The 27,494-nt window shown below is 34.8% G+C and overlaps 1 protein-coding gene across 1 annotated transcript in view; it reads right to left on the bottom strand.

Annotated features, from left to right (window-relative positions):
* Positions 1–27,494, bottom strand: part of LOC111043788 (protein bicaudal D) — a 38,082-nt gene that overhangs the window by 5,480 nt on the left and 5,108 nt on the right. Inside the window, exons 4-8 of the mRNA XM_022328842.2 lie at positions 24,354–24,491; positions 15,686–15,785; positions 8,740–8,918; positions 5,645–5,815; positions 2,839–3,220 (exon numbers count right to left, since the gene is read on the bottom strand). Of these exons, the coding sequence (XP_022184534.1) occupies positions 2,839–3,220; positions 5,645–5,815; positions 8,740–8,918; positions 15,686–15,785; positions 24,354–24,491 (970 nt within the window). The remainder of the gene's footprint in view (positions 1–2,838; positions 3,221–5,644; positions 5,816–8,739; positions 8,919–15,685; positions 15,786–24,353; positions 24,492–27,494) is intronic.

The raw sequence follows: 27,494 nt of genomic DNA, 5'->3' as shown, positions 1-27,494 counted from the left end.
TAGAATATTAGTCAAACTGAAATAAAAACATCATATACAATGCATATTTCTGATCAACTATAATTACAAATGATAGTATCAAGCCGAAATGAATTGAGCAACTGAATTTCAAAGTTACTATCCACTGTTCAAATCGCACTGTGATTTCCTTTTACTTCCAAATGGATTGAATTGCCTCACTCTTCAACATAACAATTATTGTAAAAAAAAACAGTGGAAATGAACCAGTGTTTGGATGTGAACGTCATCCAAATAGCATTTGAATTTCAATTTTCAGATCATGAAATTCATAAAAAACTAATTCTTGAGTGAAGAGTGATGAATTGCAAACAGTGCAAGTAACATGAAAATCAACATCGATTAATTTAATACTGGACTTATCAAATTTATATTACCGTTAATTTATATTATTTTTAAAGCTTATAAAATGTGAAACCAACATTTTAAATTTTCTCTACTGGAGCAAAAAATCGATAGAAAATAAAGAAGAGCCCATTATAAACACAATATACTTCTGTACTAGAATTCACTTGAACTAACTCATCACTTCAACCCTTCAATGATCACAATGAACTAGAATGTTATAAAAACCATGAAATTGATAATCAGGTACATTTTTCAAATAGCTCCACCCAACTAAATCTGTGAATGAGAAATCATGTTCAATAGATTTAATTTGAATGCTTCAAATAGAAAATGATCTTTTGGTGCCCTAATCAAAATCAATTTCAATCAACATTAATCGACATAAAGAAAAGCTTCTGCCAACCTTGTGTAAAGAATGACAAGATGCGAGTGGAGGTGAAAAATCGATATGTTAACAAAAATAATAGAAGATGATGAATCATATTTCAATTAATCTTATACGGTAGGGTACTTTGTGGTTAAATGTGAAACACTTTCATGATTTTCCTACCTTTTATGCATGCTTACTCTTCCTCAATTTGTATGTTTGCATGGCTTTCATCTTTAGAATCTACTGAATTTTCATTTTGTACTTTCTAAATAATGTAGATTCAACTAGTAAGAACGGAAGATAAGCTACTTTACAGAGAGAATCATAGAAAGTTTCAACTCAACAAGCTCAATGTATGAATTTTTTTATGCCTCAGCCATCATATATATTTGGCTCAACTGAAGGTATATTATCAACCTGGCTTGGAGAATATTAACTGTAGAAAACAGCAAACACTGCACGCTATGATTTTTCAGGAAATTGCCACTGTTAACACTTTTGTAATCTATGATTTATCTCAGTTTTTGACATTCATAACTTATGATAAATTTTAGCATAGAATAATGATCATACACACATATTTCAAATATGTATTATATTATGTAATAGTATGAATATTTTATCGGTTGCAAACAATATCTTTGTCTGTCATAGAATGCATGATTTAGCACATATATAAGAACAAAATGATTTTTGAGAATTTAGAGAATTGAAATGTGAAAAATTAGTTTCATCGCATGTCAAAACAATAGACAAAATTGATTGTTTCGAGCGCCATAGTGTGAAAAAGATGCAACTTAGAAAGCAATAGGCCTACTACTGTATTTTACTGTTTACTATGGTGAAGAGAGTCAGCCACGCCGTACCGCGTCAACTGTTTCCCCTTCCACAGCGTCAAACCGAATCGCAAATAAATAACAATATACATCAATGGATTCGCGATGAATGTGGCTACATTAATTATTTGTCTAATTTTCTTTAGATTATTTGCTTCGAAGTTAATCGGAGAAAACAAAAATCAAATCGAAAAACCCCTAAATTTTTACATATATATTATTTTATCAAGGAAACTGTTTGATTTATTGAAGAAATGAATACGACTAATATTTTAGTCCATAATGTAACAAATCGAAATGAAATATGATAGATTTTTTTCTGATCAATGGTTACAGAGATAATTGATTTCCAGTTTGCTGTTTACTATGGCTAAGATAGTCAGCCGCGCCGTTCCGCGTCGACTGTTTCCCCTTCCACAGCGTCAAATCGAATTGCAAATACATAACAATATACATCAATGGATTTGCAATGAGAGTGGCTACATTAATTATTTGGCTCATTTTTCTTTAAAACTACTTGTTTCAAAGTTAATCGAAGAAAACAAAAAAATCAAATCGCAAACCCCCTAAATTTTTACATATATATTATTTTATCAAGAAAACTGCTGATTTTATTGGAAAAATGAATATAACATTATTTATATAGATTATGTCGCGTTTGTTATAATGTGGTTCAATCCTCAATTGTATGCAGTATGCCACTAAATAGTTGCAAAAATGCATTGGTTTAAGGATGGAAAATTGCACATTTCATCATTCACAGTTATTTATTTATTTTTTTTTTTTTTTGAGAGAGAGAGAGAAATTGGGATTTAAATGAGTAAAAGTTGTTAAACGAATGAGGATTCAAAAAAATATATAAATAATCTATTTTTTATAATTATTATAAATTACAATAAATCAACCTATAATAGATTGTATTTTTCTTCTCTTACGAAGATCTCATGCAATTGATTTATAGTTATGTATTTTTGTTTTATTGTGTCTTTGAATTAAAAGTGAAATCTATATTATAAAGAAAAGAACTGTCGGGATAGGAGATGCACGAATGACATAATCACTTCTTAACTGATTAACTTGAAATTTTAAATAGATTCTTAATTTTTAGAGGATGATTATAGGCCTATTTTCAGTTCTTCAAGATTTCAGTACGTCAAGATTTAAGTTTGTCTAAATTCAATCTATTTGTGCTTTAAACAGACCCTTGCGGAGCACGGGTTAACTGTTAGTTTAGAATAGATGAAGCAGAGTGATGGCAGGACCTACCAGGTTCGCAGTGCTTTTCGTGTTCGAGCAGGACGCGGCTAGGCGTCTCGCCGTTGACGGTGCAGACATGGTGGTAGAGCTGGGCGAGTTCGTCGGAGACAGTGTTCAGGTCATTCTGCGCGGCATCGAGCGAGTCACTCGCTTCGCCCGCCAGCTCGCCGAGCAGCCTCACGTCTGCGGTGAGCTCGAGGGCGCGCTGCTCCTTGTCGAGCAGCCGGTTCTTGAGGTCGGTGATCTCGTTGCGCAAATGCACGACCGCATCAGAGCAGTTGAGCTGCTCGAGGTCCTGCATCTCGGCGCGGATCACCTCGATCTCCCGCGCCGCCAGGCTGAACCACTGCTGGTAGTGCGCCACCGCTGCACCCAGCTTGCCCACATCAACCTGTAAACAAACCAATCAGGCTGGTCACTAACGGTAGAGCATGTATGATAAACATGCATGTCATGTTTACATACAAACGTACACATACACATGTTCATCATCAGCGAGAGGCTTCAATAAAATAAACAACCGATAACAACAAAAAAAAAACACTGAAAATTATAATGATAGAAGAGTAATTCAACCTCAAATATTGCAGCGAAGAAAAAATAATTAACAAAAATTGGAGACACAAAAACCTAACCTCAGAAAATTTGTATGGATGAGTTTCGCTGTGATCACACAACAATGTTAAGACGATTGTGTAGCATGCATGTCTATCATGCATGTTCAACTGTTAGTGGCCAGTCTAAAGCTGCGTTTACACCAAAGTTATCAACAAAATGAAAATGAAATTTATTCTCCTTTTTCTTATACAAACAAAAAATTACAATATTTTATCTTAGAATTAAACTGACAGCAATTGTTTATAGGCGCTGCCAGTATCATATATTATAATTACATATTTCGAATATTATATAGTAGCTATTTCAAAAAATCGAAGCAAAGTATTTTCGGCCATTGCGGTACAAATGTGCATATAATGTGCAAGAACAGCTATAAAAATCTATTTAGAAAAACAAAGCAGAAGCGCAGTGTTGAATTTTGTAATATTAAAACAATACTATAACTTAATAAGATGTAAATAACTTAATCGTTATATATTCTAATAGATTGAACATAAACTTATCATACACGTGACGAGCATATCACGTACATATGTTTGTCAAGTTCCGTTCAATCTAATAGAATCTATAAGGATTAAGTTATTAACATTTTGTTAATAGCTTTGGTGTAAACCCAGCTTAAGGCATGCCAACCTCATAAAGACTTTCTTTCCAGCACACCCCACCATGAAGCCTGTTTTTGTATTTTCATTAAAAATGTTCATTATGATTGTATTGTTTTTGTATTATGATTTCTTCTGTTTTTTTGTGTTGAATTGAATAAAATTATTGACTGATTGATTAAACTAATATAATAATAAGTTCAAAAAAGGATGACAAAATAGAAACAAATTGTTGCAATACTAATGTGTAATATTTACATTTTGATCTCATAGATTATATTGATCTCACATTATAGATAATGAATAATAATTCATTTTGACACAGTTAGTGAGATGAATACCCGAAAACGGTCGTGTCATACAAAGAATTAACAGAGTACTAGAGATTTTATATCATAAAACTATCAAATAACTTTATCACAAAAATCAATCATTCATTCATTCAGTTTGTAGATTTTTCAGAGTAGGTGAGTGTCAATACTAATGTATATTTTTATTCATATTCAATATGCTCTGAATAAGATGTGATGAGATCAAAATGTAAATATTACACATTAGTATTGCAACAATTTGTTTCTATTTTGTCATCCTTTTTTGAACTTATTATTTGATTAAACTACTAGAAATTTTAACAAACACCAATTTATTGCAAAATACTGGTTTTACTTTCAGCACCATAATTTAACTTTTGTTAACATTTTACTAGAGCTTACTAGATATTCATGATGCTCTAGCAACCGAAACTAGTATTTTTTAATAGGTTAGTTGTGAATCTTCCAAGCCATTTTCTTCAATATGGATCAACATTATCTTCATAACAACATTGAGAGCATTTAGAGAGTATTATATACATTTTTAAAGGTTTGCATCAACAGAGTTGCAAAAGATATTGTTTACAATAAAATTTAAAATTTACAAGTCGAGTGGATCAGATGCTGGCTTTATAATTGAGAGGCCCGGGTTCAAATCCCGGCACGGGCAAGATATTTATCTCGGGCCACTCCCGTGTTTCGGATGGACACGTTAATTCGTCGGTCCCGGTTGCCTAAAAAGCAGTCGTTAAGTCATGTCAGAGACCCTGAAATTGATCAGTTGCGACCTGAAAAATCTGACACCAGACCTGACCCAGCCAGGTCACTCGATATTATAATTTTCTAAATGAAATTTGAATATTTAAAATTTTCATTAGCCATCAGAAAAGCTCCATTCATTGGCACAAACTTTGCCTCAACGGAAATGCAAGACAAACATTTTTTAGAATACATTTTAGAATGCTAATGTAATTTCCATTCAGATACTTAACGGATTCATCATCCCTCAGGCTAAGATATACTCAAACAGGAGTGCAAAAATTTTTAGAATAGAATGTGAATACTGATGTAAAAATTCATTTGGATCCATTAGAAATAAATGCACCCACAACTCCTCGGCACAAGTTTTACTTAGGAGGTATTACAACAAATATTTTTGAGTGAGTCCGATCTCACTTGGCGTCAAATATGCAAACCCGTAGAATTTAGATAGATATGAAGGAGATACTAATGGTAATTTCCATTCGAGCTAGCTGATTGACGATAAACGAAAAGTTTGTGTACCTCGTTGTACTGAGGACTGTTGGCACGTGACCTGAGGTGATCAAGGGAGTCGATGTGCGCGCGCAACTGAGCCAGCCTGGCGATCAGCGCCTGCGTCTCGGATTGGCTGCGCTCGGCCACCGCTTGTGAATCCCTCAACGTCTGCGTCAGAGCTCCTTTCTCGCTCTCAACCTAAACATCATATACATCATAATCTTCATCTCATTCATTAATTAAATAGGTTGCTTATACATGTACGGGATATGTATAACATCATCACATCTGAACTACGCTACTAAGCTCAGCAACTTCCTGAGGATAGTAAATTCAGAATCTTTATGCATTTTCGATTTTCATTAATTAATACTAATTTTGATGATTAAAACAAATTTACTAAATTTTCTAGACTTAGCATACTTACATAGTAGTATCAAATCGTCAATTTGCCTAAAGGGCTAGGGGCACAGAGCCAATGTGCGTGATTCTAGTATTAAATAAATAATACGTTTTGAACTTGATCACTGATCTGAATCATGGTAACTTAATAGAAACAATAATATTTTTCTAGATTGCAAAAAAGAGATCAATTTTCACAGCAATTCCACATCTGAACTAGTTTAGTTTAGTACTAAATCTCACAGTCTGGAGTTTCAAGTTTAGCACCATGCGTCCAATTAGCACCACAACAAAAGTATACAACCGTCGCATATCCCACTTGAATAAGTTACTTGGCATTCAACAAATATGTACATGAACTTTAAATTACGTGATTAGAAGATATACCATAACAGATATTTAAAAAAGGACATATTAGAAAATTGAAATTGATTTCAACACTGTCATCATCTAACGAGCTATTTAATATATTAGTTTATGCATCAGTATCAATGTTTAAAGTAAACATTTAATAAACTTATGAAATAGGCAAGAGACAATATTTTGTCAATTGTGTAAGTGAAGTGATAAATTGCTAATGGTTAAAGTTATTTGAAGTGAATTGAAACTCTTTAATTTGATGACATTGATGTTGATGTCATCATCATCATAATTAGTTTATAATATTTTGAATGATTACGTTTTTACACAGACCAGCATTATGCAATACTAGAAAATCATTCACGACGTCACACACTGGAGATGTTACAACCGATTCATCGTTCAAATCAACATTACAAATTCTATTAAGCACAAACAGAGGCGATCACACTAATGTCATTATTTGTGTTATTAGATGAGGTCACACTTCATAACAAGCAGAGGAGTCAATTTTAGTTCAAACTAAATAGAGACTTAAAGGCTAATTAACAAATACGGTTCAGTTTTATTACATGAGAAAAATTTACGAGATGAGTAAAATATATTTCAATTAATTTTTATTCAAACTAAACGTTTAAAATTAATTTCGTTATCATCAAATGTTATTACAACACAAACATGGAGGTCAGGTTTTTTTCTGCAAAACACCATTCCGAACACAGTCGTCCAATCAAATACCATCCAACTGACCTCTCCTGATGAGTTACATGCAGCATTAATAACAGTCTTAAGAGCCATCAGCAAAGCAACGTTCCTTTCAGAACCAGGAGCCTGTATAAGAAACTTCACTATTATTTAAACCATCGTCATTCACTCTTTTTTCGAAGCCCCATCTAAATAGCTGGAGCTGGAGCAGATATTTGCATCGATTGCAAGCCTAGATCAGTTCAGGCCAAGAGTCATGAGAGACAATTTTGAAAGTACTCTCACAACGGTAGCACTTGCATCTATTGTTCTAAGAATTCGAGTCAGACATTAAGGCCCGCCGCAAAGTAGACCCACTCTAAACCACGCTACTCCAACCCACGTCTTGGGATGTTTTGTAAACCATTGCTATAATAGCTGCTATTATATCAATGGTTTACAAAGCATCTCACGACGTGGGTTGGAGTGGCGTGGTTTAGCGTGGGTCTACTTTGCGGCGGGCCTAAGGACTGTATTTATGAATGATTCTTAGAAACCAAGTCAGAATGAAATCCTTACCATAGCAACCACGGACAAGAATCGTAGTGATAAATAACAAATTCGTTTTCAGATAAATAAAAATCGTTCATAAATACGGATCCTTAGGCCCGTATGCACCATCTCGGTTTAAACGGAGATAGATCAGCTTTTGATTCAAACCCAGAGTAAAACACATTATGATTAATGGGACCCAACCAGTAATCGTAGATTAGTGTTAAATGGCGCACAGGGTATCTCCAGCTCTCGCTTGATGGGATGGTCTGCATATGAAAAACAAAATGCTGTAAATGCAACTCAAGATATCAGGAGGATATGGATCCATACCGTAACATATTTCATTTCTAAAAATCTTGTAATATTTGAATGAGCTGTATTAATGAACAACAATTCAATGTATCAAATTATTTCAACCAACACTGTATTAATTGAACAACAATTCAATGTATCAAATTATTTCAACCAACAATAAGTCCAAACCTATTATTTTTTATTGCAAAATGTTTTATTGAGTAGTGTGTTTGAATTTATTCTTCTGTTGTGAACGAGCCATTTCAAAACTATCAAAGATTCCAATTCTTTCATAGAATGCCATCCTTCATTCTGAAAAATGTGAAAAATTGGATTCAATGACGACTAATGCTAATACTGTTTTCACTGAAAAATAATGTTTTACTAATTTTATTCACAATACTTGATAATTTTGTGTCAAATATTGTTTTTGTTAATAATTTTATTCTCATTAATTGATTCTATTGTGATTATTTCACTTCAAAAATTATTGTTTTTGTCAATTATATTAATAATAATTGATCTCTTTTTGTGTTTTGAAACATTAGGAAATTTGTTACAATATTTCCTACAATACACCTTAATTCACTTCATTATTCAGCTAGAGAGCTGTAAGAAGTCACAGTGAACTTTCCGCCCTAGTGACATATTCGCTTCTGCTTTCACTTGACAATTATATTTAAATCACTTTTTGCTTTTAGAAAACACGACTAGCAGTCAGATATGCTACTATAATATCTGACTGGTAGTCGTTTTTTCTAAAAGCAAAAAGTGATTTAATAATAAGCAGTTCGTGATGGAAAACAGCATTGAAGAATTATATTTACCTGTTCGAGTTGTTTCTCCAGTTTCTTGAGTTCGTTAAGATGAATTTCACTGAACAAGTCCACTTGCTTGCCATCGGGAGAAGCCAGATCAGAAGTATTTTTTATGTCAGCTTCGATTTTCTTTAAAACGGGCATGTCATCATCATCATCGCTTCCAATTGCTTGATCGTCAGCGATACCTGCAAACAATTAATTGAAATCAGTAGCCTGTGAGGATTTGATTTGTTATTGAATTACATACAATAATCACCTTGGAGAAGACAGTATTAGCTAATAGATTCCTCATGGGATAGGTCATGCCGTGACGGATTTGACTGGTAGTTCGAACTACAGTAACTATAAAACCACAATATGGCCAGTGAACTTTTTTCCCACCGCCGCCATGAAGATTCCAAATATTTAAATTTTATAATGGAGCTTATAGGGGATTATAAGTAAAATCACTCCCCTTCACTTATTAAATGAAGCATATTTTCGTGACTACTTCATATAATCTCTTTTTTTAGTTTTTTTTTTATATTCCCAATAGTTTTGGAACTTGAAATAGTAAATAATAGCAAGTGAAAATGAAAGGTAGGTAACGTAGCCTGAAAGCTGAACCTCTAAAAAAATACCAATGAACTTTAGAAATGTCTCATATTGTTAAAATATATTTTGTTATTTAAAACTTTTAAAGTCATTTTTGTTTCAGTGATGAAATGGAATGAATAAAGAGTAATTCTTACTAATCTATTCTCGTATTATTATGGTGAATATGATACTATCAGGAACAATACGAATGTACGTTCAACAAATTAATGATTATTAATTTATCTAGGGTTTGCACATAGTACATGTACCTTGTACTAGATGCCTCTGGTCACGTATGATTCACAACTCGCATGTCATACACGCTTCGAGGAACACATTCCTCATTCTCAGAAGCTTATCATACTCGTTTGAGTAGAATACAACTGGTTCGTTATCAAACATCTCATATTTTCAAATATTTTCTGGAACCAGTGTTCATAAACACTGGTTCTGGAAACGGTCATAATTTTTACATTCTCATACTCATTAAAACAAATATTCTGATACTCATATGGCTCGATTTCGAACTGGTATCTAATTGAGCTTAACCTGCTTCTTCCTGCAATGTGAGCTTCTATAAACAATCGGTCATTATATGGTGATTGATTCTTTTATAGTTTGAATCAATCTGACGGGTTTTCTTACCTCTGTTTTGACCGTTGTTTTATTGGTTTTCTGTTCACTACAAAATGTATTACTCACTTGCTTATTACTCCGCCTGTATTCCTTTACTGGACAGTTATATCTCAAGTGTCCTACTTGTTAGCATTGCCAGCTAACGGACTTTGTATCAACTGGTAAAAACTTAGATAAACTTCTCTTGTACAGTTATTACGGTCGTGACCTTACCTTGGCGCTCATTAGCTTGAGGCGATTTTTCCAACTCTTTCTCCTCAGATATTATTCTTTCATACTGTCGAGCTAATATGAGTAGGCCATCAACAGAATTCACTTCCGATTCTCGGATATACAATTTGTATCAAGGTAACAGGTTTTTATACAGCAATTTACCCCTGTTGGAGAATTCACCTCTCCTCCTCATCATAATTTCCTCATCAGTTCCTCGGTATCTATTTTTTCACTTTCCCGTTGTCTTCGGGCCAATATCTGGTTTTCGAGGTCCTCTTCATTACGAGCAAGGGTAGTACCGAGCTTTGAAATCCGCCACGAAATCATCCTAATGTTTCCACTGCTCACGGCGATTTCTCATCCATAGGCAGCTTCAACCTTGTAGTAACTCTGGTAAAGCAACAGATAGTTGTTTACCATTCAGTTCATAAGACTCTATGAGTTATTGTTATAGCCTCTCCATGAAGCTATGTGCGTCACCTTGTCCATCAAATGACAGTCTCCAACTCCAGACTTTATCGCATACCGCACCTGGGTCCATATGGGAGTTCTCTGCATCATCTTGGTTCAGCTCGTAATATCGGTGATCAACCATTTTCCGCGCTGAGTTGCCCTCACACTTAGCACTACACATGGGCGTCAGTTTTGGATCGAAAAGGTCGTTATCCTTGCACACGAGAGGCGTCTTACAAGGTACACTCGATCCAGCAGGACAGTACTTCTTGACTTGATTGAAATAGAAGTAATACATATTCTCCAACTATTGATTCAATTCGACGAGCAAGTAACAGCCTGTATTGGCTGTTAAGTACTGCTGGAGCTCTAGAGTTTGCTCGAGGACTTTTGCCAATAAGGCCTCCAGCTCATCCTCAGATATCGTTGTCCTCCATTTTATAAAAACCATTTTATTTATCAGGTGCATGATGAATAGAGGTTCGTCCTGCACTTGATAAGGCAGGTATGCCATGGTGTTAGCAAAAAACAAAACATTTTCGAGAGACTTGTGTTTCCTTCTTCTCCAACTATTGTTTCAATTCGACGAGCAAATAACAGCCTGTATTGGCTGTTAAGTACTGCGCTGGAACTCCATAGTTTGCTCAAGGACTTTTGTCAATAAGACCTCCAGCTCATCCTCATATTTCGCGTTGTCCTCCATTTTATAAAAACCATTTTATTTATCAGGTGCATGATGAATAGAGGTTCGTCCTGCACTTGATATGGCAGGTATGCCATGGTGTAAAAACAAAACATTTTCGAGAGTCTTGAGTTCTCCTTCTTCTCCAACTGTTGCTTCAATTCGACGAGCAAGTAACAGCCTGTATTGGCAGTCAAGTACTGCGCTGGAACTCCATAGTTTGCTCGAGGACTTTTGCCAATAAGGCCTCCAGCTCATCCTCATTTTTCGTTGTCCTCCAAGAATCGAGGTTCGTCCTGCACTTGATATGGCATGGTGCCATGGTGTTAGCAAAAAACAAAACATTTTCGACTTGTGTTCTCCTTCTTTAGGATCTGTTTCAAAATGGAAACGATCAGGACACGCTTCTGTTGTTTTGTATGGAAAACGTGCCAACGTAGTTCAACTCTTGTGCGGATTGATTCGTTCCATCGCCTTGGTGCGAATCGAGCCAGGAGTCTTGGTGTCGATCCCCCGCAGCTTTGTTTCGGCACTCCAGCTCCCTTCCTCTCAAGTAAATTCCGATGGACCTGGATTTATGAGGGCTTGGATTTTCATATTGGACGAGGCGTCACTTCTGTCAAGCAGTTATGTTCTTGTCCAAAAATAAATGAAAAAGATGATGTTAAATATTTAGGTACAACAATAGATCCTTATCTAAAGTGAAACAGTCATGTTGATAACATGAGCGAAAAACTAAGATTCCGTATTTACAAATTTTATCAAATCAAACAACTGAATAATCTAAAAAAAAACAAAGGCAATCTACTACTCATATGCTCAATCTGTATTACTGTATGGCATTCGGGCTTGGGGGCATGCTCTAAATGCACATTAAAAAAAATTATTAGGTATACAAAAATACTAATCTAGGTAAACCTCGACTGTAACCACAAAATATTTATTCAACGAGTTTAAAGAGTTAACAGTCCGTCAATTATATATTAAAAACCTCATAATTTTCATTAGAAATAATAAAGAATTTTTTCTATTCCGTGAATCAAACCTCAACGACCTTCCAGAAATAGGTTTGAAAATACAAGAATGGATCTTAATGTTTGCCGGAGACAATACTTTTACCTAGCTAATAAAATAATCAATAAAATTCCAAATTACCTTCCAACATATTAATGGAAACTGTTACATTTCTTAAAAGAAGAACTATTGAATGGATAATTACCAGTAAAATTGAGGACATACTTTTTGACTGACTCTTATCTTTGTTTCAATAGTATGTTTGCCATCTCTCTTTCTTTCTCTTTTCCTTTCTTTCTTTCTTCCTTACACCCTTATTCCACTTAATCATTATCTTCTTTTATTATTATAATTATTTTATAATTTCTTATTTCTTTTGTAAGTTCTTAATGACTCTGATTGAATCGTATTAGCAACTCTCACCTGCGCACAGGAATTTCCTTGCAGGTGATTAGATTCTTATATTCTTGCTGAACGTTTTTGTTTTTTGTATATAATTTGTTTTTGAAGAATTTTGAATTGAATTGAGTTGATGGTATAAGGTGTTGATGGGTGAAGTCATCATCAAATCATAGTGACGAATGCACAATAGATTTCATTACAAGTAACTTGAAATGCATGTTTTGATGCACAAGACAACAGAACACCTCGATAGCATCACACGCAATGTTTTCCAGTAGTAAGCCAACATCGAGAACATCAAAGTACCTCAACAGAATAGCTACGCCATAAATTGTTCTGTAATTGAGTTTCTCTTCTGCCATCGTTTGTTCCTGTTTATTTACGTGAGCGTTCACTTTATTACTGACTTTCATCAAACGTTTCTTTGATAAAACTTTTGAGAGTTGCAGTCTCCAGGGACTTTTTAAATCCGAAGAATGGTTCATAAAACATTTCAAGGTAGTGTGCCACCAAAATTTAATTTTTCATCACATTGACAAGGGCGGCAAGACTGGGTGCACAAGTTATCAGTATACTATAGTTGGTCCTTGCATACAAATTAACTGCGCAATTGTTTCTTCTGAAAGGTTGATAATTTCTTCCCCTGGTTCAACGACCAATGGCAGTATCAACTCTAAGATTTTGGAAACATAGCTTATTTTATGTTTGTCGTAATGCGTCGGATAATCGGAGATCATAGGAAGCAGTAATTCATGCACATGTTCGACAAGGAGTTGTGGTCTCAGTTTACATGCAACAGAACGACCAGAGGAGATTATTTTGCCGTCACGATCCATGAATTTATGGAATATACAATCGACGATTTACAAACTAGAACAGTCTCAGTCGGCTCTCGACCATTCGGTTCCAGATGATTGAGTGGACGCCTTTCAAAGTCCTCTCGGACTTTGTTATCATCGGTAAAACCTACATGGGTAGTGATGTTCCTGACTTTCGGAACAACGTCTGTGAGTCTACATCAGGTTTTTCAGGCACTGGGATGAACCATCAGTCCTCCAATTTACTGTTGGCCAAATGCACTAGTCCTCTCGCTCCCTAATATCGAGTCTCCATAGCTTTCATCTTGATATTGACTTGTGGATGTTCCTTCCAGCCGGCTAATCTCAGAAGGCGTGTGATCGGGGCAAGGAGGTGAGGATTGAGCGCGTGGTTTCTACGCCGCACGCGATTATCGTTGCCTGGTTGAAAAATACACTGACGGGCGCCCTTATTCCTCCCCTGTCGAAACGTCCTAATAGGAGATGGGGTAAGTGGCTTGAGGGTGTAGAGATTTCTTTTAGGAATTGGGAAAAGCCGGAAAACACCACTGCTCTATACCTGAGGTCGTTCCCCTGCCTAAGGGTATAAGGGATTTTTGGAAGGAGATGGTAAAGGATGGAAAATGCCACTGCTCGTCAGCTGAAGTCGTTCCCCTGCCTAAGGATATAAGGGGTGTGAGGTATGGGGGTATAGGGTTAAGGGGGTATGAGGGTAAAGGAATCTTAGCTAAGCGCGGGAGGGTAGGTAACAGAGGTATGCACACCGAAAGTCGCCTAATATAAGAAATGAACAGCTTCACAGTAACCGTGGGGACTATTACCATTCTCCGCGCACTAGGGTTGAGAAAAGATTCTCGTCTGCCATACCGCCACGACCGCTGCGATCACTATTCTGTCGAGTTCCGTAAGCTGCTTCTCTTCAGCTATTATCTCAAAGAAAGGAGAAAGAGTGGGGATGCGTATCAAAAACACGTCTTTGTCAAGATCAAACTCCGAGATTGCCATGCATTTTGACTCACTCATCTTCGTCGCAAAAGACTTTATGACAATATAAACTGTGGAAGAGCACATTGTTCTAGTCATAGTACCACTTGATGATTTCAATTAACTTGTAAGCAATTAAAAAAGAAACCACAAAACCCATAACCATTATTATTTATACTATTAATTATATTTTTAATTGGATTATTATAGGTTAAATCCAATAAATTGGATGAGGAAATACAATAAAATTGATATTTATCTTTCTGCATATTATCTAGATCAGTGGTTCGCAAGGAGCCCGAGGGTAGAAAAATGTATGTTTTAAGCTTAACTAGTGTTTTTAATATTATATTTATTGGTCCATATTAAAGTATAATCAAGTTCCTTCCAAAAATGATATACAAAACTCATCGTAAGCTCAAAATATGTTTCCAATCGGTAAAAGAAGTTCCAAATTTCCAATTCAATAAGATAGGATTATAAAGTTTAGTTAACCGAATCTTAATGACGGATTTGTACCACGTGATCGAGCTAGCCAATCAAAAGCGTGACAATCAATGGTCATACTGTGGTTATATAGTTACTGTAGTTCAAACCAGTCGTCCAGGTTGTTACGTTAATTCAAGCTATGAGGCGCCAGTTTCACGCCAAACACATACATTTTTCAAACAACAGTCCAAGAAGTTCCACAGTCGCTAACAGATAGTGCTAGCAATGGTTCAAAATTCTGCACCCACCGTGGTGACAAATTTTCTTATCATAATATGCTTATTCTATGTCATTGCTCAATTTTTTGTTAGAAAAATATAAAATGGAAAGAAAACTAGGCGTAGTTTCCTAAATTCAGTTGAATCAATTTTTCTTACATTGCCATGTTTTATAATAGTGATTATCATTTTAACATTGATAAGAATAATAATTTTTATTATTATATAAACCAGAGAAAGAAGATTGGATGTGAACTACCATAGTTTTGCTGGTTTATAGATGGAAAATCAAGACACAATATGGGATTAAATTACTATATATGAATGAATTCGACTATATCTCACCAAAAACAGTATCTGAAGAGAAATCAAGGAGAGAAATTAATAAAAAAAGGTTTAAAATTTTAATGAGTTGGACTGAAATGTCTTGATTGAAAACAATTATTTAGTAAAAAATGTTCACTTACCACGTATGCTATAAGCGAGGTTACTGAGGTTATACATTGATTCACTACTGATTCTGCTGTCAAGTTCTTTCTTCAAAGCATTTTTCGCTTCTCTTTCAATCTGCAAAAAATCGAATTGGTTTGATCAAGTTGGAATGGAAAATTATACAAAGAGAAAATCAATTATTGCAATTATGATATTGGCTAATCATTTATCTTTAATCGAGCTGCTGTATGTGATTAAATTATTAAATCTTTGTATCATCACTGACACATACAGCAGCATATCGATTAAAGATAAATGATGAATGCAAGGGTGTTTTTAAAAATAGGAAAAATATGACTAGACTACTCATTAAAAGCATCATAAATGAGTGCATATTTTTTGTTGAGATATATTTTTCCAACAATAACAATTACAATGCATTGCCGACCTACATAATGCCTATACATAGAAATTTGGATAAATCATCCTTACAAAAAATGTTAATATATTCTGTTGCAATGAAGTCTAAAATTGTATCCATGGGCCGGTTCCATAAAACATAAAACGTCTAAGTCTCTAAGATAATGAAATAAGCTGCCTAAAACCTAGTCGTAGAAATGTATGTACTAGTGCCAAGCACGTTCAGTGTTTGTGCAGGTAAGGGGGACATTTTTATAATATAACATTTATGTTCTATGAAACATGCTCCGGCTTTTCCTTGAACCATTACTTTCTAAACCATGCAACATGTCAATAATGAAAAATACTCAATAGCCATTCAAATTAAATAAACACGGAAAGTTAAAATCAAATATTTACAAATGAGTTTTATTAAAATTTAACTAATTGAAATCTAGTTTGTAACAGTGACTGAAAATTAAGATAATATATTTTCAAATCCATCGGATGTCTAAAAATTTAGTTGACATATAATCTGTTAAGCCTTCTCCTCTATTTTTGGGAAAATTTATTTTAAAAAGGTTGATTGATTTGAGCATGGAAAGTCAGGCTTATTTATAATTAAGTTTTGTTCCGTTTCTGCAATAAATAACGTTTAAAAATAAAATTCATAAATGAAATAGGCCTAAGTTTCAATTTTCTTTTATTGCCAAATTATTGTTGGGTTGCGTCGAGTCTTCAATCATCTCTTCATTATTCGAATTACTTTTAGCCGATGTTCCAAAAAGTTTTCTACCGATTTTCTCAATGTCACGAATCAAAGAGCGCAGTTTGTAGACTTTGAAGTCGCTCAACTGATCGCAGCTGACATTATAGCGACAGAATGTTTTGATTTTGGATGCAGTCTGTTGTCTGAGAAGGCGCACATTGTTGGTGGCAGAGACCGAAGTGCCGACCACAAAGGGCAGGCGGCCATCGTTGTAGTGGCGCCAGTAGTTGTGCTGCACACACTTCAGATGGTAGGCCATCGTCGGCTTCAGGTAGTTGTGCGAATAGTAATCCACCAAACCCACAGCATGACGTTCATTCTCATTTTCACGATAATATTTTTGATTGGTTTCAAGTTCTACGGATTTGTTTTCTACAACTTTATCTTCTTCAAAATTAACGTTTCGAACTTCTTGTTCTTCATCCTCTTCATATCGCCGAGAATCACCAACACTGTTCGAAAACTGAACCCTTGATACAGCGTAAGATCTCTCAGGAGATTTTGCTTCCCTTGGAATTACCTTTGGTGGATTTCTTTTTGCAACGTTTAATTTATTCTGTTGTCTTGGTGGTTTCTTCTTGTTTAAACTTTGGTTGCTTGAGCTTTTTCGTAATTTAGAAACTTTCTTTGGTACATCACGATTCCTGAAAGCTTTTGTCTTTTGATTATCAGCTGTGGAAGAGTTTGGTAATATTTTTTTCAATTGCTTTGTTTGACATTTTAGTCCATCATTACCTATGTCAATATTTGATTCTTCTTTAAATTTGCATTTTTCATCTTTATTCTTCTTAGATCTTCTACTTGAAGCAATTGATAATGTATCTAACTGCTCATTAACATTGAATCTATTAAAATCAATAGCAGATCCGACTTGCTTTTTAGATCTATTATCAGACCTCGATGTTGTAGCATTATTTGCCAACATACTATTCAAATTGTGTGTCAATTCAGCAACCATATTATGAGCTACATTATTAATACTGTTCATTTTGAAAATGTTTATAAATATTAAACAAAATATAACACTTAAAATTTGTTTTTAAATCTTGTTCCTCACCCTTTCATCATCTTCAAGCTTGTTAAATGCATTACACTTTTAAAAATACGGTTTATTCTAACAAAACAATTTCCAAACTAATTCCAAACAATTTATTTCTTATAACCTTAGAAATAGCAAACTATATCAACATTACAACTTATGCCATTCACTGAGAAATTGGTAATTTTTTGGCTCATCAGATGCTTATCAGCTGAGACTTATGTGAACTGATAATAATAGTAATATAATTCACTGCTATGAACGGACTTTTAAATTTGTGATTTACGACGAGTGTGTAAAAAGTAATAAGATTGATTTAATAATAAAAGACTGATTTCATACAACTATATATTGCCAAAAAGTAGAATCAGTATTCCTATCACTGCACAAAACAATCTTAGGCCACATTTACACCAAAGTTGTCAACTAAGTTTTCAACAAATTATGGTAAACTTTTGAAAATCCTTGTTTCCAACAAAATTGTTATTTCCCATTCAGTGTGGCAAAACTTTTTGACATTTGGCAGCAAAATGCTCGCTCCCCGGTTCCCTTCTAAGCCGACTAGGCTCTTTCGTAATTGACAAATATTGTTACTCTACATTTGAGAACAGCAACTTGTTTACTACAAAAAAATTACAACTTTATTGTAGAAAACTACTTGTGAACAAAATTTTATTGACATATTTTAAAGCTGCGTTTACTCAAAATCCTGAATCCTTATAGATTCTATTAGATTGAACGGAACTTGACAAACACATAATATGTTCATCATGTTTATGATAAATTATTTTCAATCTAATAGAATCTATAATTTTTTTTTCTATTGGTCAATACTATAGCCATCTAGTCTAAAGACTAATGAGCTAATTTTTTCTATCCTAAATTACTACTTGAAAAATTGAACAGTGAATTTCTCATTAGGGAACTCTTACTGCTATTGTTTAATTAATATGTACACTTATTGACTGCACTATAGAAGCTAGATTCACTCAATCACTGCTCTGCTCTTTCACTGGACACTACTTGAACAAGCACTACACTAGTTCAAACAACACCTCCGCACCAACACTCCATTGTCTAGCAGCTGGATCGCCTCGACGTTGTCATGTTGGTGCAGTCGCCCCTCGTGCCTCTCCGCATGCCTCTGGATCTCGGGTGGACACCATATCGACGTGAAGGTCTCTATGAAGATCGCTGTTCCTGACATACCAAGGTGCATCCACAATGTTCCTTAGCACTTTGTTTTGAAAACGTTGAATGACATTGATGTTGCTGTCTTTGGTACACCCCCAAAGTTGTATACCATATGTCCATACTGGCTTTAATATCTGTTTGTACAGAAGTACTTTGTTTCGGATTGAAAGGACGGAGTTTCTTCCGATCAGCCAATACAGCTTCTTATATTTGATTCCAAGCTCTTCTCTCTTCTTCTTGACTTGGGCCTTCCAGCGAAGCTTTGCGTCCAAGGTCATACCTAGATACTTGGCATCATTAGCATATGGTAAAACTTGGTTGTTGATAGTTATTGGTATGGGCAGGTCCTTCTTATTGGTAAAATTGATGTGAATCGACTTTGTTTCATTCAATTTCATTCTCCACTTTCTAGTCCAATCTTGAATTTTGTTGATGGATCTCTGTAGTTTCTCTGTTGCAATATGTATATTACTGTCTACTGATAATATGGCTGTGTCGACTGCAAATGTTGCTGTAGTATTCTCATCAAGGCTGGGAATATCGCTGGTATAGAGTAGGTAAAGAACTGGTCCCAGAACACTGCCTTGAGGAACTCCTGCTTTAATTTCCTTCAAATCAGAATATGAACTTTCATGCCTGACCCTAAAGTATCTGTCAGTGAGATAGGATTGTAATATATCTGTATATTGCTTTGGTAGCACTTTTTTGAGCTTGAAAATGAGACCTTCATGCCATACTTTATCAAAAGCTTGCCCTATATCAAGGAAAGCTGCTGAACAAACTTTTTTCTCTTCTAAGCACTTCTCTATTACATTTATAATCCGATGCACTTGATCTATTGTTGAGTGTTTCACACTCTGAAGCCAAATTGGTGATTTGGAATTATGTGCTGTCTCTCAATTATTGGTTTTAGCCTACTAAGTAAAATCCTTTCAAACAACTTGGATAGGACCGGTAACAATGATATTGGCCTATATGATGATACTTCATGTGGCTCTTTACCTGGCTTCAGTAGCATTATAACCTCTGCTACTTTCCATATTCCTGGTACGAATTTTAGTCTGAAAGAAGCATTCAAAATGTTTGTTAATTTCACTATTGCTTTCCTTGGTAGGTGTTTGATGACTGAGCCGGTTATCATGTCAAATCCAGGGATTTTTTTGGTATTCAGATTTCTTATTTCTCTTTTCACTTCTTCTACTGTGACACGCATTATTTCTTGATTCGGCTGTAAGATATTCTCATCCGCTTCTAAAGTTTCGTCTTCACCTGAGTTGATTGGCTGGAAAACGTTTACAAGATGATCCGCAAATGTCTGTGCCTTTTCATCACTACTCCTTGCCCATTGTCTGTCCAGCTTTCTGAGAGGAGGAGATTGTTGAATGGTTCGTTTTATTTTTTTAGCTGCCTTCCAGAGTGAGTAGTCCTTGCTGCATTCTGCTGTCAAGTTTCTCAAGTAACTATTAATTGATTCTTCCTTGATACATTGAATCTCTCTCCTTAGTTCTTGAGTTAAATTGTTCAAAACTCTTTTGTCTTGGGGGGAACGTGATTGCTGCCATCTCCTTCTAGCTCTTCGTTTTTCAACAATCAATTCTCTGATTTCCGCAGGGTAATTATTCCCAGTGGTTCTTCTTCTGATTTGTGGGGTATTACACCATGCTGCCTGTTGGATATCAGTCACAAACTTCTCCAACTCCCGATCAATATGTTCTTCGTTCCTTAATGGTGAGTTCAATTCTATTCTTTCCTCCAGCATCTGTTGGAAGCCATCCCAATCAGTGCGGCTATTTGCTAACGCTGGACAAGTATCTTCCTTCCGTAGAATTGAATCACTCAGAATCATAATGATGGGTGAGTGGTCGGAATTAAGATCGAAACTATCCTCTAAATGCAAATAATCAACTGATATATTTTTTGTCAGGAAGAAATCTATGAGATCTGGGATTTTCCTCGTATCGGTGGGCCAGTAGGTTGGTTTACCAGTTGAAAGAGCTTCGCACCTCATCTCTTTCATTGCTTCGAAGAGCTGTCTTCCCTTGTGAGTTGTTAAGCGCGATCCCCAATGCACGTGCTTTGCATTGAAATCACCACCAAGAATGAATTTTTCTCCTAACATATCAAGCAATGTCGAATACTCCTCTCTTCTGATGGAATATCTGGGAGGACAGTAAATAGCTGCAACAACAAAGTTATAATTTACTGCTTGAACTGCTACACCTATCAATTGAATTCTATCACTTTCATGTTTCACTTCTTCATGATGTTGTAGATTGTCTCTGATAATGATGGCACTCCCACCCCTCGCGACATTGCTGGGATGTAAAGCATGATAGATCTTAAAGCCTTTGAATTTGATAAACGATTGATTTGTAAAGTGAGTTTCAGATATAAGACATATATCTATTTTTTCTATGTCTAGAACTGCTTCTAACTCCTGTTGCCGTTGTAACAATCCATTCGCGTTCCATTCCATTATTTTTAGTGAATGAATCATTTGAATTTCAGTAGTCTACTCTGTTCTAACTTCTGAAATTTAGATTGTAGTGAGGTGATTATTTGCTCTTGTCTATCCAGTTTTGCCAAGATTAGCTGCAAAATATTATTGGTGCCTTCTTCTACTTCACTTTTTGGCTCTTCCAATTTCGATCTATTTTCTTTTGAGACAATCTGGGCGAAAGTCAATTTCTTAACTGCACTACCATTGTTTAGATTGTGAGCTTCTGTATTTTCCGTGATTTTTGGTGGGATATTTTGAATGATTTTCTTTCGTGAATCTGCAATAGTTTTTGTTTTAGTAGAATTCCTGATTTTTTGCAATTCGATTGCAACAGTGCAACCTCGATAGCTGGCTGGATGTGCTTCACCGCAATGAATACATTTTGGTAGAGCATCGTTGGGTTTCGAACATTCCTTTGTTTGGTGTTTACCTGCACACCTAACACACCTAGGCTCCTTGTTACAATATTTTTGAGTGTGGCCGTATGCTTGGCAACGTTTGCATTGCGGTATCAGATTGGCCTTCTTCAATGCTTCAACTTCCACTCTACAGCCAAGTATATTTTTCAATTCAAATACTGTTTTTATATCTTCTTCCGCGCTGAATGATACCATGAACATATCTAATGGTTCTCTTGTCTTCCACCTCAGCTTGTTTACAACTTCTAGAACTTTCAATCCTCTTGCTTTCAAATCTTCCAGAATCATTTCTGTACTACAAGAGTGATGAAGCTTTTTAATCATCACTCTTATTGGTCTCAACTGTTTATCTTCATAGGAGTGCCAGTTGAGCCCATCTTTAATCAATTCTCTGGTAATATTCCGATAAGTTTCCGAATCAACTGCATTTACTTTAAATGTTTCTTTACTTAACAGTTTTATCCTAAATTTGTCAGCTGGTGACACTTTTTTCAAACTCGTAAGAAGTAAATTCAGATTCTTAATACCATCCACAATGATTGGCGGTGGTGGCATTTCTTTCTTCTTCCTCTTCTCCTCCTCACTGATTGGTTTGTCGAGTAGTTATCGGCTGCTGAGCTGGTAGGCTGTGGGCTATGGATCTTTTTCTCAATATTGAGAAATCTTTTTTCCAAATCCTGCATTTTTTGCAAGAGTTCGGCGTTGCTTCTCTCTAGCTCCTTCCTCTTCTCATCAGATTCCTTCCAGGCGATGAAAAGTACCTGCTCGGCTGAAGATTTGAGTTTATTTGCTTTTATGTATTGATCCGGTGAACACTGGATTTCTGGTGTATTTGCCATGTTGTTGGTGTCCATGCTCTCGTTAGTGGCTTCCCTTTCTTCTTGCTCTGATGCAGGAAAACTTGGTGGCTTCACTAAGTCGGACATAGTGCGATTTCGCTACCATACATTTCAAACAGCACTCGTAATCAACACTCACGCACACGGAAACGCGAACGGAGCTATATTACCGCCGCGAAAAGCAGGTCGCTTTGCTTGCATAAAATACCGCGGTTGACGACCGATACTCGATGCAATATTTTTGTTCCACTTTTAATCGCGAACAAACTGCTGACTCACTACTTCTACACTACACTATTACTACTACACTATACGTCCGTTCTCTACGAGTTCTAGCGCAATACTGAGAATCTATAATGAGTAAGTTATTAACATTTTGTTAATAACTGGTGTAAACGCAGCTTTAGGCTAGGCGCACACCAGTTAGTCAAGACAAGGCAAGACATTATTAGACACGTATAGTCACAATACTTCACATTGTTGACGCAACTCACACTTATTAGTCATTGCAATTTTAGACATGTCTAAACGTGTCTTTCCTCCACGTCTAAGCGAATAGAGCGAGCACTATTTATATCAGTCATTATTAGACAATCGGTAGTTGAGGTAAGTTTAAATCCAGTGTTCATGATGGCTGATGATGAAAAATGTTTGTTGCTCGTTCATTCAAAAGAACTTATTTACAATCCAAGACTGAAGGAGTCTCACCATAATAGGAATATGGTCGAAAGAATTTGTTTATAATAATCAAATAATAATAATAAGCTTTTTCATAAAATTTGTGTTCTTATTTGTCAATCTATTTTGAAAAAGTTTTAGCACATAACTGAATGATTCCAATTTTAATTGTGTGTAATCATTAAATTATTCTTCATCACTTTTCAGCTCTAGAATAAAATTCTCTAATATGTTTTCTTCTTCCCGTTTCCTATTATATGGATGAATCCAGTGTTTCCTATTTATTTTTTCTTACAAGCAAATCCACTACAAAATCATAAACGGACCGGCCATAACTTCATGGTCCAACATGACTGATGTGACTGATTTGTGTCTGTTACTTTAATATGACTGAAGTTTTCTAGTCTAGCCTAGTCCAAAGTTGTCTTGTCTTGACTAACTGGTGTGGACCTAACCTAAAGTTGTAAATATAAGTACCGAATGCTGTAAATTTTAGTTTGATTTTTATTGCATTTATATGTGTATTTTTATTTTTTCTATTAAACCCATTGCCAGGCAGAAATTATAGCAGCTTCAAGGATGTGACGCCTTAAGATGACATTGCTAGCGACGAAAGGAACGACTTTAGCCACGCGATCTCGACTACAATGTAGAATGTACACAGTTATCATTCTAATAGGTTACTGTGGAACAACTTAGAGAATCCTTGATTGGGCTAAAAGTTTAAAATAAGCACAATTAAGAACAAACGATTTTGATAAAACAGACTTAATTCTTGGATTCAATTGCTAGGTAGAGAATTGAACCGTGTAACGGCAAATTCAAACAAATAAAGTAGCGCTTGGAAAAATCAAGATATCATTTACCTGGTAAGTTTCTAATGCTTCTTCCATTTGTTTTTCAGCCAATTCTTTCAATTTATTAGCCTCGCTCACTTGTTGTTGAAGATCTTCCAAGTCTTCTTGTAGCCTTCTAATCTCATGTTTAGCGCCTTCAAATTCAACCTACCAATAAAGAAAATTTTATTAATAATAAACATAAGTATATAATAAAAATAGTTTATTTTATTTCAAAAACCCCTCGCTGTGTGAGGTATAAAATATTGACTAAGAAGTTGTTCTATTAGAACAATACCAGCCACAATCAGAATGGTTCAATATCTCTGCGGATAAATTTAATGTATTTTGGTAAATAAATACATTTAGAAGGAACTGTAAATATTAAAATGTTTTATAGGTGCAGAAATATCAACTCCACTTTTGATCTTAACTCTATTCATTGTTTTAGTCAAGGAAAATGAAAGCGAAAATAGATGAAAGCTGGAAGGTGAATAGATGAGGCAAGGATTTACAAAGATGAAAATAGAAAATGGCCGACCAGAATATAATTTATTAAAAAAGTTAAATTCAAATTAACTAACAAAATTAAAAGATTATTCAATTTATTAAGCAAAGCTAAAAATATTCTAAGAGTTACATAACCTATTCAAGAGGTTGATAAACAAAAACCAATTTAAATTAACCATTAGTAGACATAGAAATATTATAGACTTTTCATCATAATTTGATTGATAATAAGAATAATTTTTCTTTGAATGACAACAGTTTTTATCCAGAGGACAAAAATTACAAAAAAAGGTTTGAAAAGACGGATACAGAAAAGACGGTAATGCAGGTATCAAAGAGAATCCTGACTAGATAATTGAGAATACCGACTAATTAATTGCTAAAAATAATTTTTATTTCAATTATGATACCCCACTATGTGTCAGGGAGCCGGATTGATCATGATACTTTTATTCTTAATCATGAAGTGCGAAGATAAATTTTTGAAACGTAATTAGTTATAGCCTAATTATCAGTAATATATTAGTGGAAGAAGACAGACGTTTGTATGTTGCTGTGAAGGTGATGTTGAGGCAGATATCCATATTGGATGAAAACGACTTGATATTGTCAAAACCACTGATTTATCAAAACTAATTGAGATACTTGTATCGGTTGTTAAACCGAAATCAATCTCAGTAAATTTAATCTACTTGTATCTCACATAGTTCAAATTGTGGTTTTTACAATATGAAGTCGTTTTCTTTCAATTAATGACAGAAATTTTTTTTTTTTTTTTTTAAGATTACGTCCTAAAGACTCCAGTCATGGAGTATAAGACAAGTCATGTTATTACATAATAATTCTAACACTAAGTAGTTCAACCTAGTTTAGGTTTGAAAGGAATTCTTGTACCCCAGATGATATCTTATTACATATCCTCTCAATGTAAGGATGCCATGTTAATTTCCTGTCCAATAAAATTCCCAAGAATGCTACTTTCTCTTCTTGGTCTAATTCATTTTCCTCTACAAACACATTTATTTCTCTATCCTCTACTGAATTATATTTACTTTTGAATTGTAGGAATTGACATTTCTTACTATTTATTGTTAATTGCCTTTGCTTCAAGAATTGGACAATTGACTGTACTCCAGTAAAAGCATTTATTTCTAGACTATCTAATAAATAATTGTTAAAGATAAGCGATGTGTCATCAGCAAACAACAGAGCTCTGTGATCTTTTAACTCTTTTGGTAATTGGTTCACATACAACAGAAACAGTAAGGGGCCCAGAATTGAGCCTTGAGGTACTCCAGCCTGGACCTCCAGTTTTTGAGATTTAATTTTTACTATTTCATTCCCATCCACCTTGGTAAGCTCAACACACTGGTTTCTACCTATGAGATATGATTCAAACCATTTTAGTTCTATACCATTCACACCTACAGGTTTTAGTATTTCCAATAATATTCTATGGTTCACACAATCAAAAGCTTTGGATAAATCAAGAAATATTGCGGCTGCCTTCTCACCTGAATCTGTTAGTCTTTATACAATAGATAGTCGTTATATCTATTAGTCTTTCAACAAGGGATACTATTGCAGTCTTAGTAGATTTCCCTTTCTGGAACCCATGCTGTTCATCACATATGAAATTAATTTCTTCCAGGTGCATCAATAACCTATTTAAAACTACTCTTTCAAAAATTTTACTTATTACATTTAGAATACTAATGGGTCTATAATTTTCAACTCTTTCAGAATCACCGCTCTTGAAAATTGGCAAAATTTTTCCTTGTTTCAGATCATCAGGGAAAATACCCTGCTCTAGTGAAATATTAAGGAGATGCAATAAAGGGTCCAGTAATTCATTTTCACATTCTTTTAAAATTTTGCTTGAGACCCCATCCAATCCTACTGTTTTTTTGTTATTCAAATTTTTTATTATTCTTGACAACTCATCTCTTGATAATGGATGAAATTTAAATACCTTTTCAATTGGCTCAGCATTTAATGTAGTTGTATTATAAGTATTAGTGTTCAGTGACTTTTGGAGATTATATGCAACCTGTTGATAATATTATTGAAAAAGTTACAAATGTCTATACTATCATCCATATAATTTCCATGTTCATCGATTATCCTAGGGACATTAGTAACTGTATCTTTTTGAGCTGCTCTCCTATTTCTATTAATTACCTCCCAAACAGCAGAGTTAAAATTGGTACTAGTTGTTAATATTTCAGCTGTTTTCTTACACTTAGCTTTCCTCACTTCTTTTGCATAGTTTTTCTTTAGACATTTGTATTTGACCTCACTCGGAACATCCCTCACTAATTTAAATTCCTCATAAGCTTCCCTAACAATATTTCTTTGAGTAAGAATATCTTCAGTTATCCATTCATCTACTTTGTTTAATTTACTTTTTACTTTGACTTTTTTTATCGGACAGCATACACTAATGTGAAATCTTAGAGTATCAATGAATTGCTTATATTTGTAATTTAGGTTACAACTGTTATAAGCACTACTCCAATTTTCTTGAAGCAGTTCCTGCTTCAAACAATTTATATTTCCTAGCTCATATTGCTGAATTTCTTTCACAAAAGTTTTTTTTCTGCTTGGATTCTGGCCCTGCAACTTAACATCTAAAATTTGATAGTTATGATCTGATAGATC

The sequence above is a fragment of the Nilaparvata lugens genome, chromosome 2, assembly GCF_014356525.2.
Source record: "Nilaparvata lugens isolate BPH chromosome 2, ASM1435652v1, whole genome shotgun sequence".
Taxonomy (NCBI): domain Eukaryota; kingdom Metazoa; phylum Arthropoda; class Insecta; order Hemiptera; family Delphacidae; genus Nilaparvata; species Nilaparvata lugens.
This window is presented reverse-complemented; position numbering and strand designations above follow the sequence as displayed.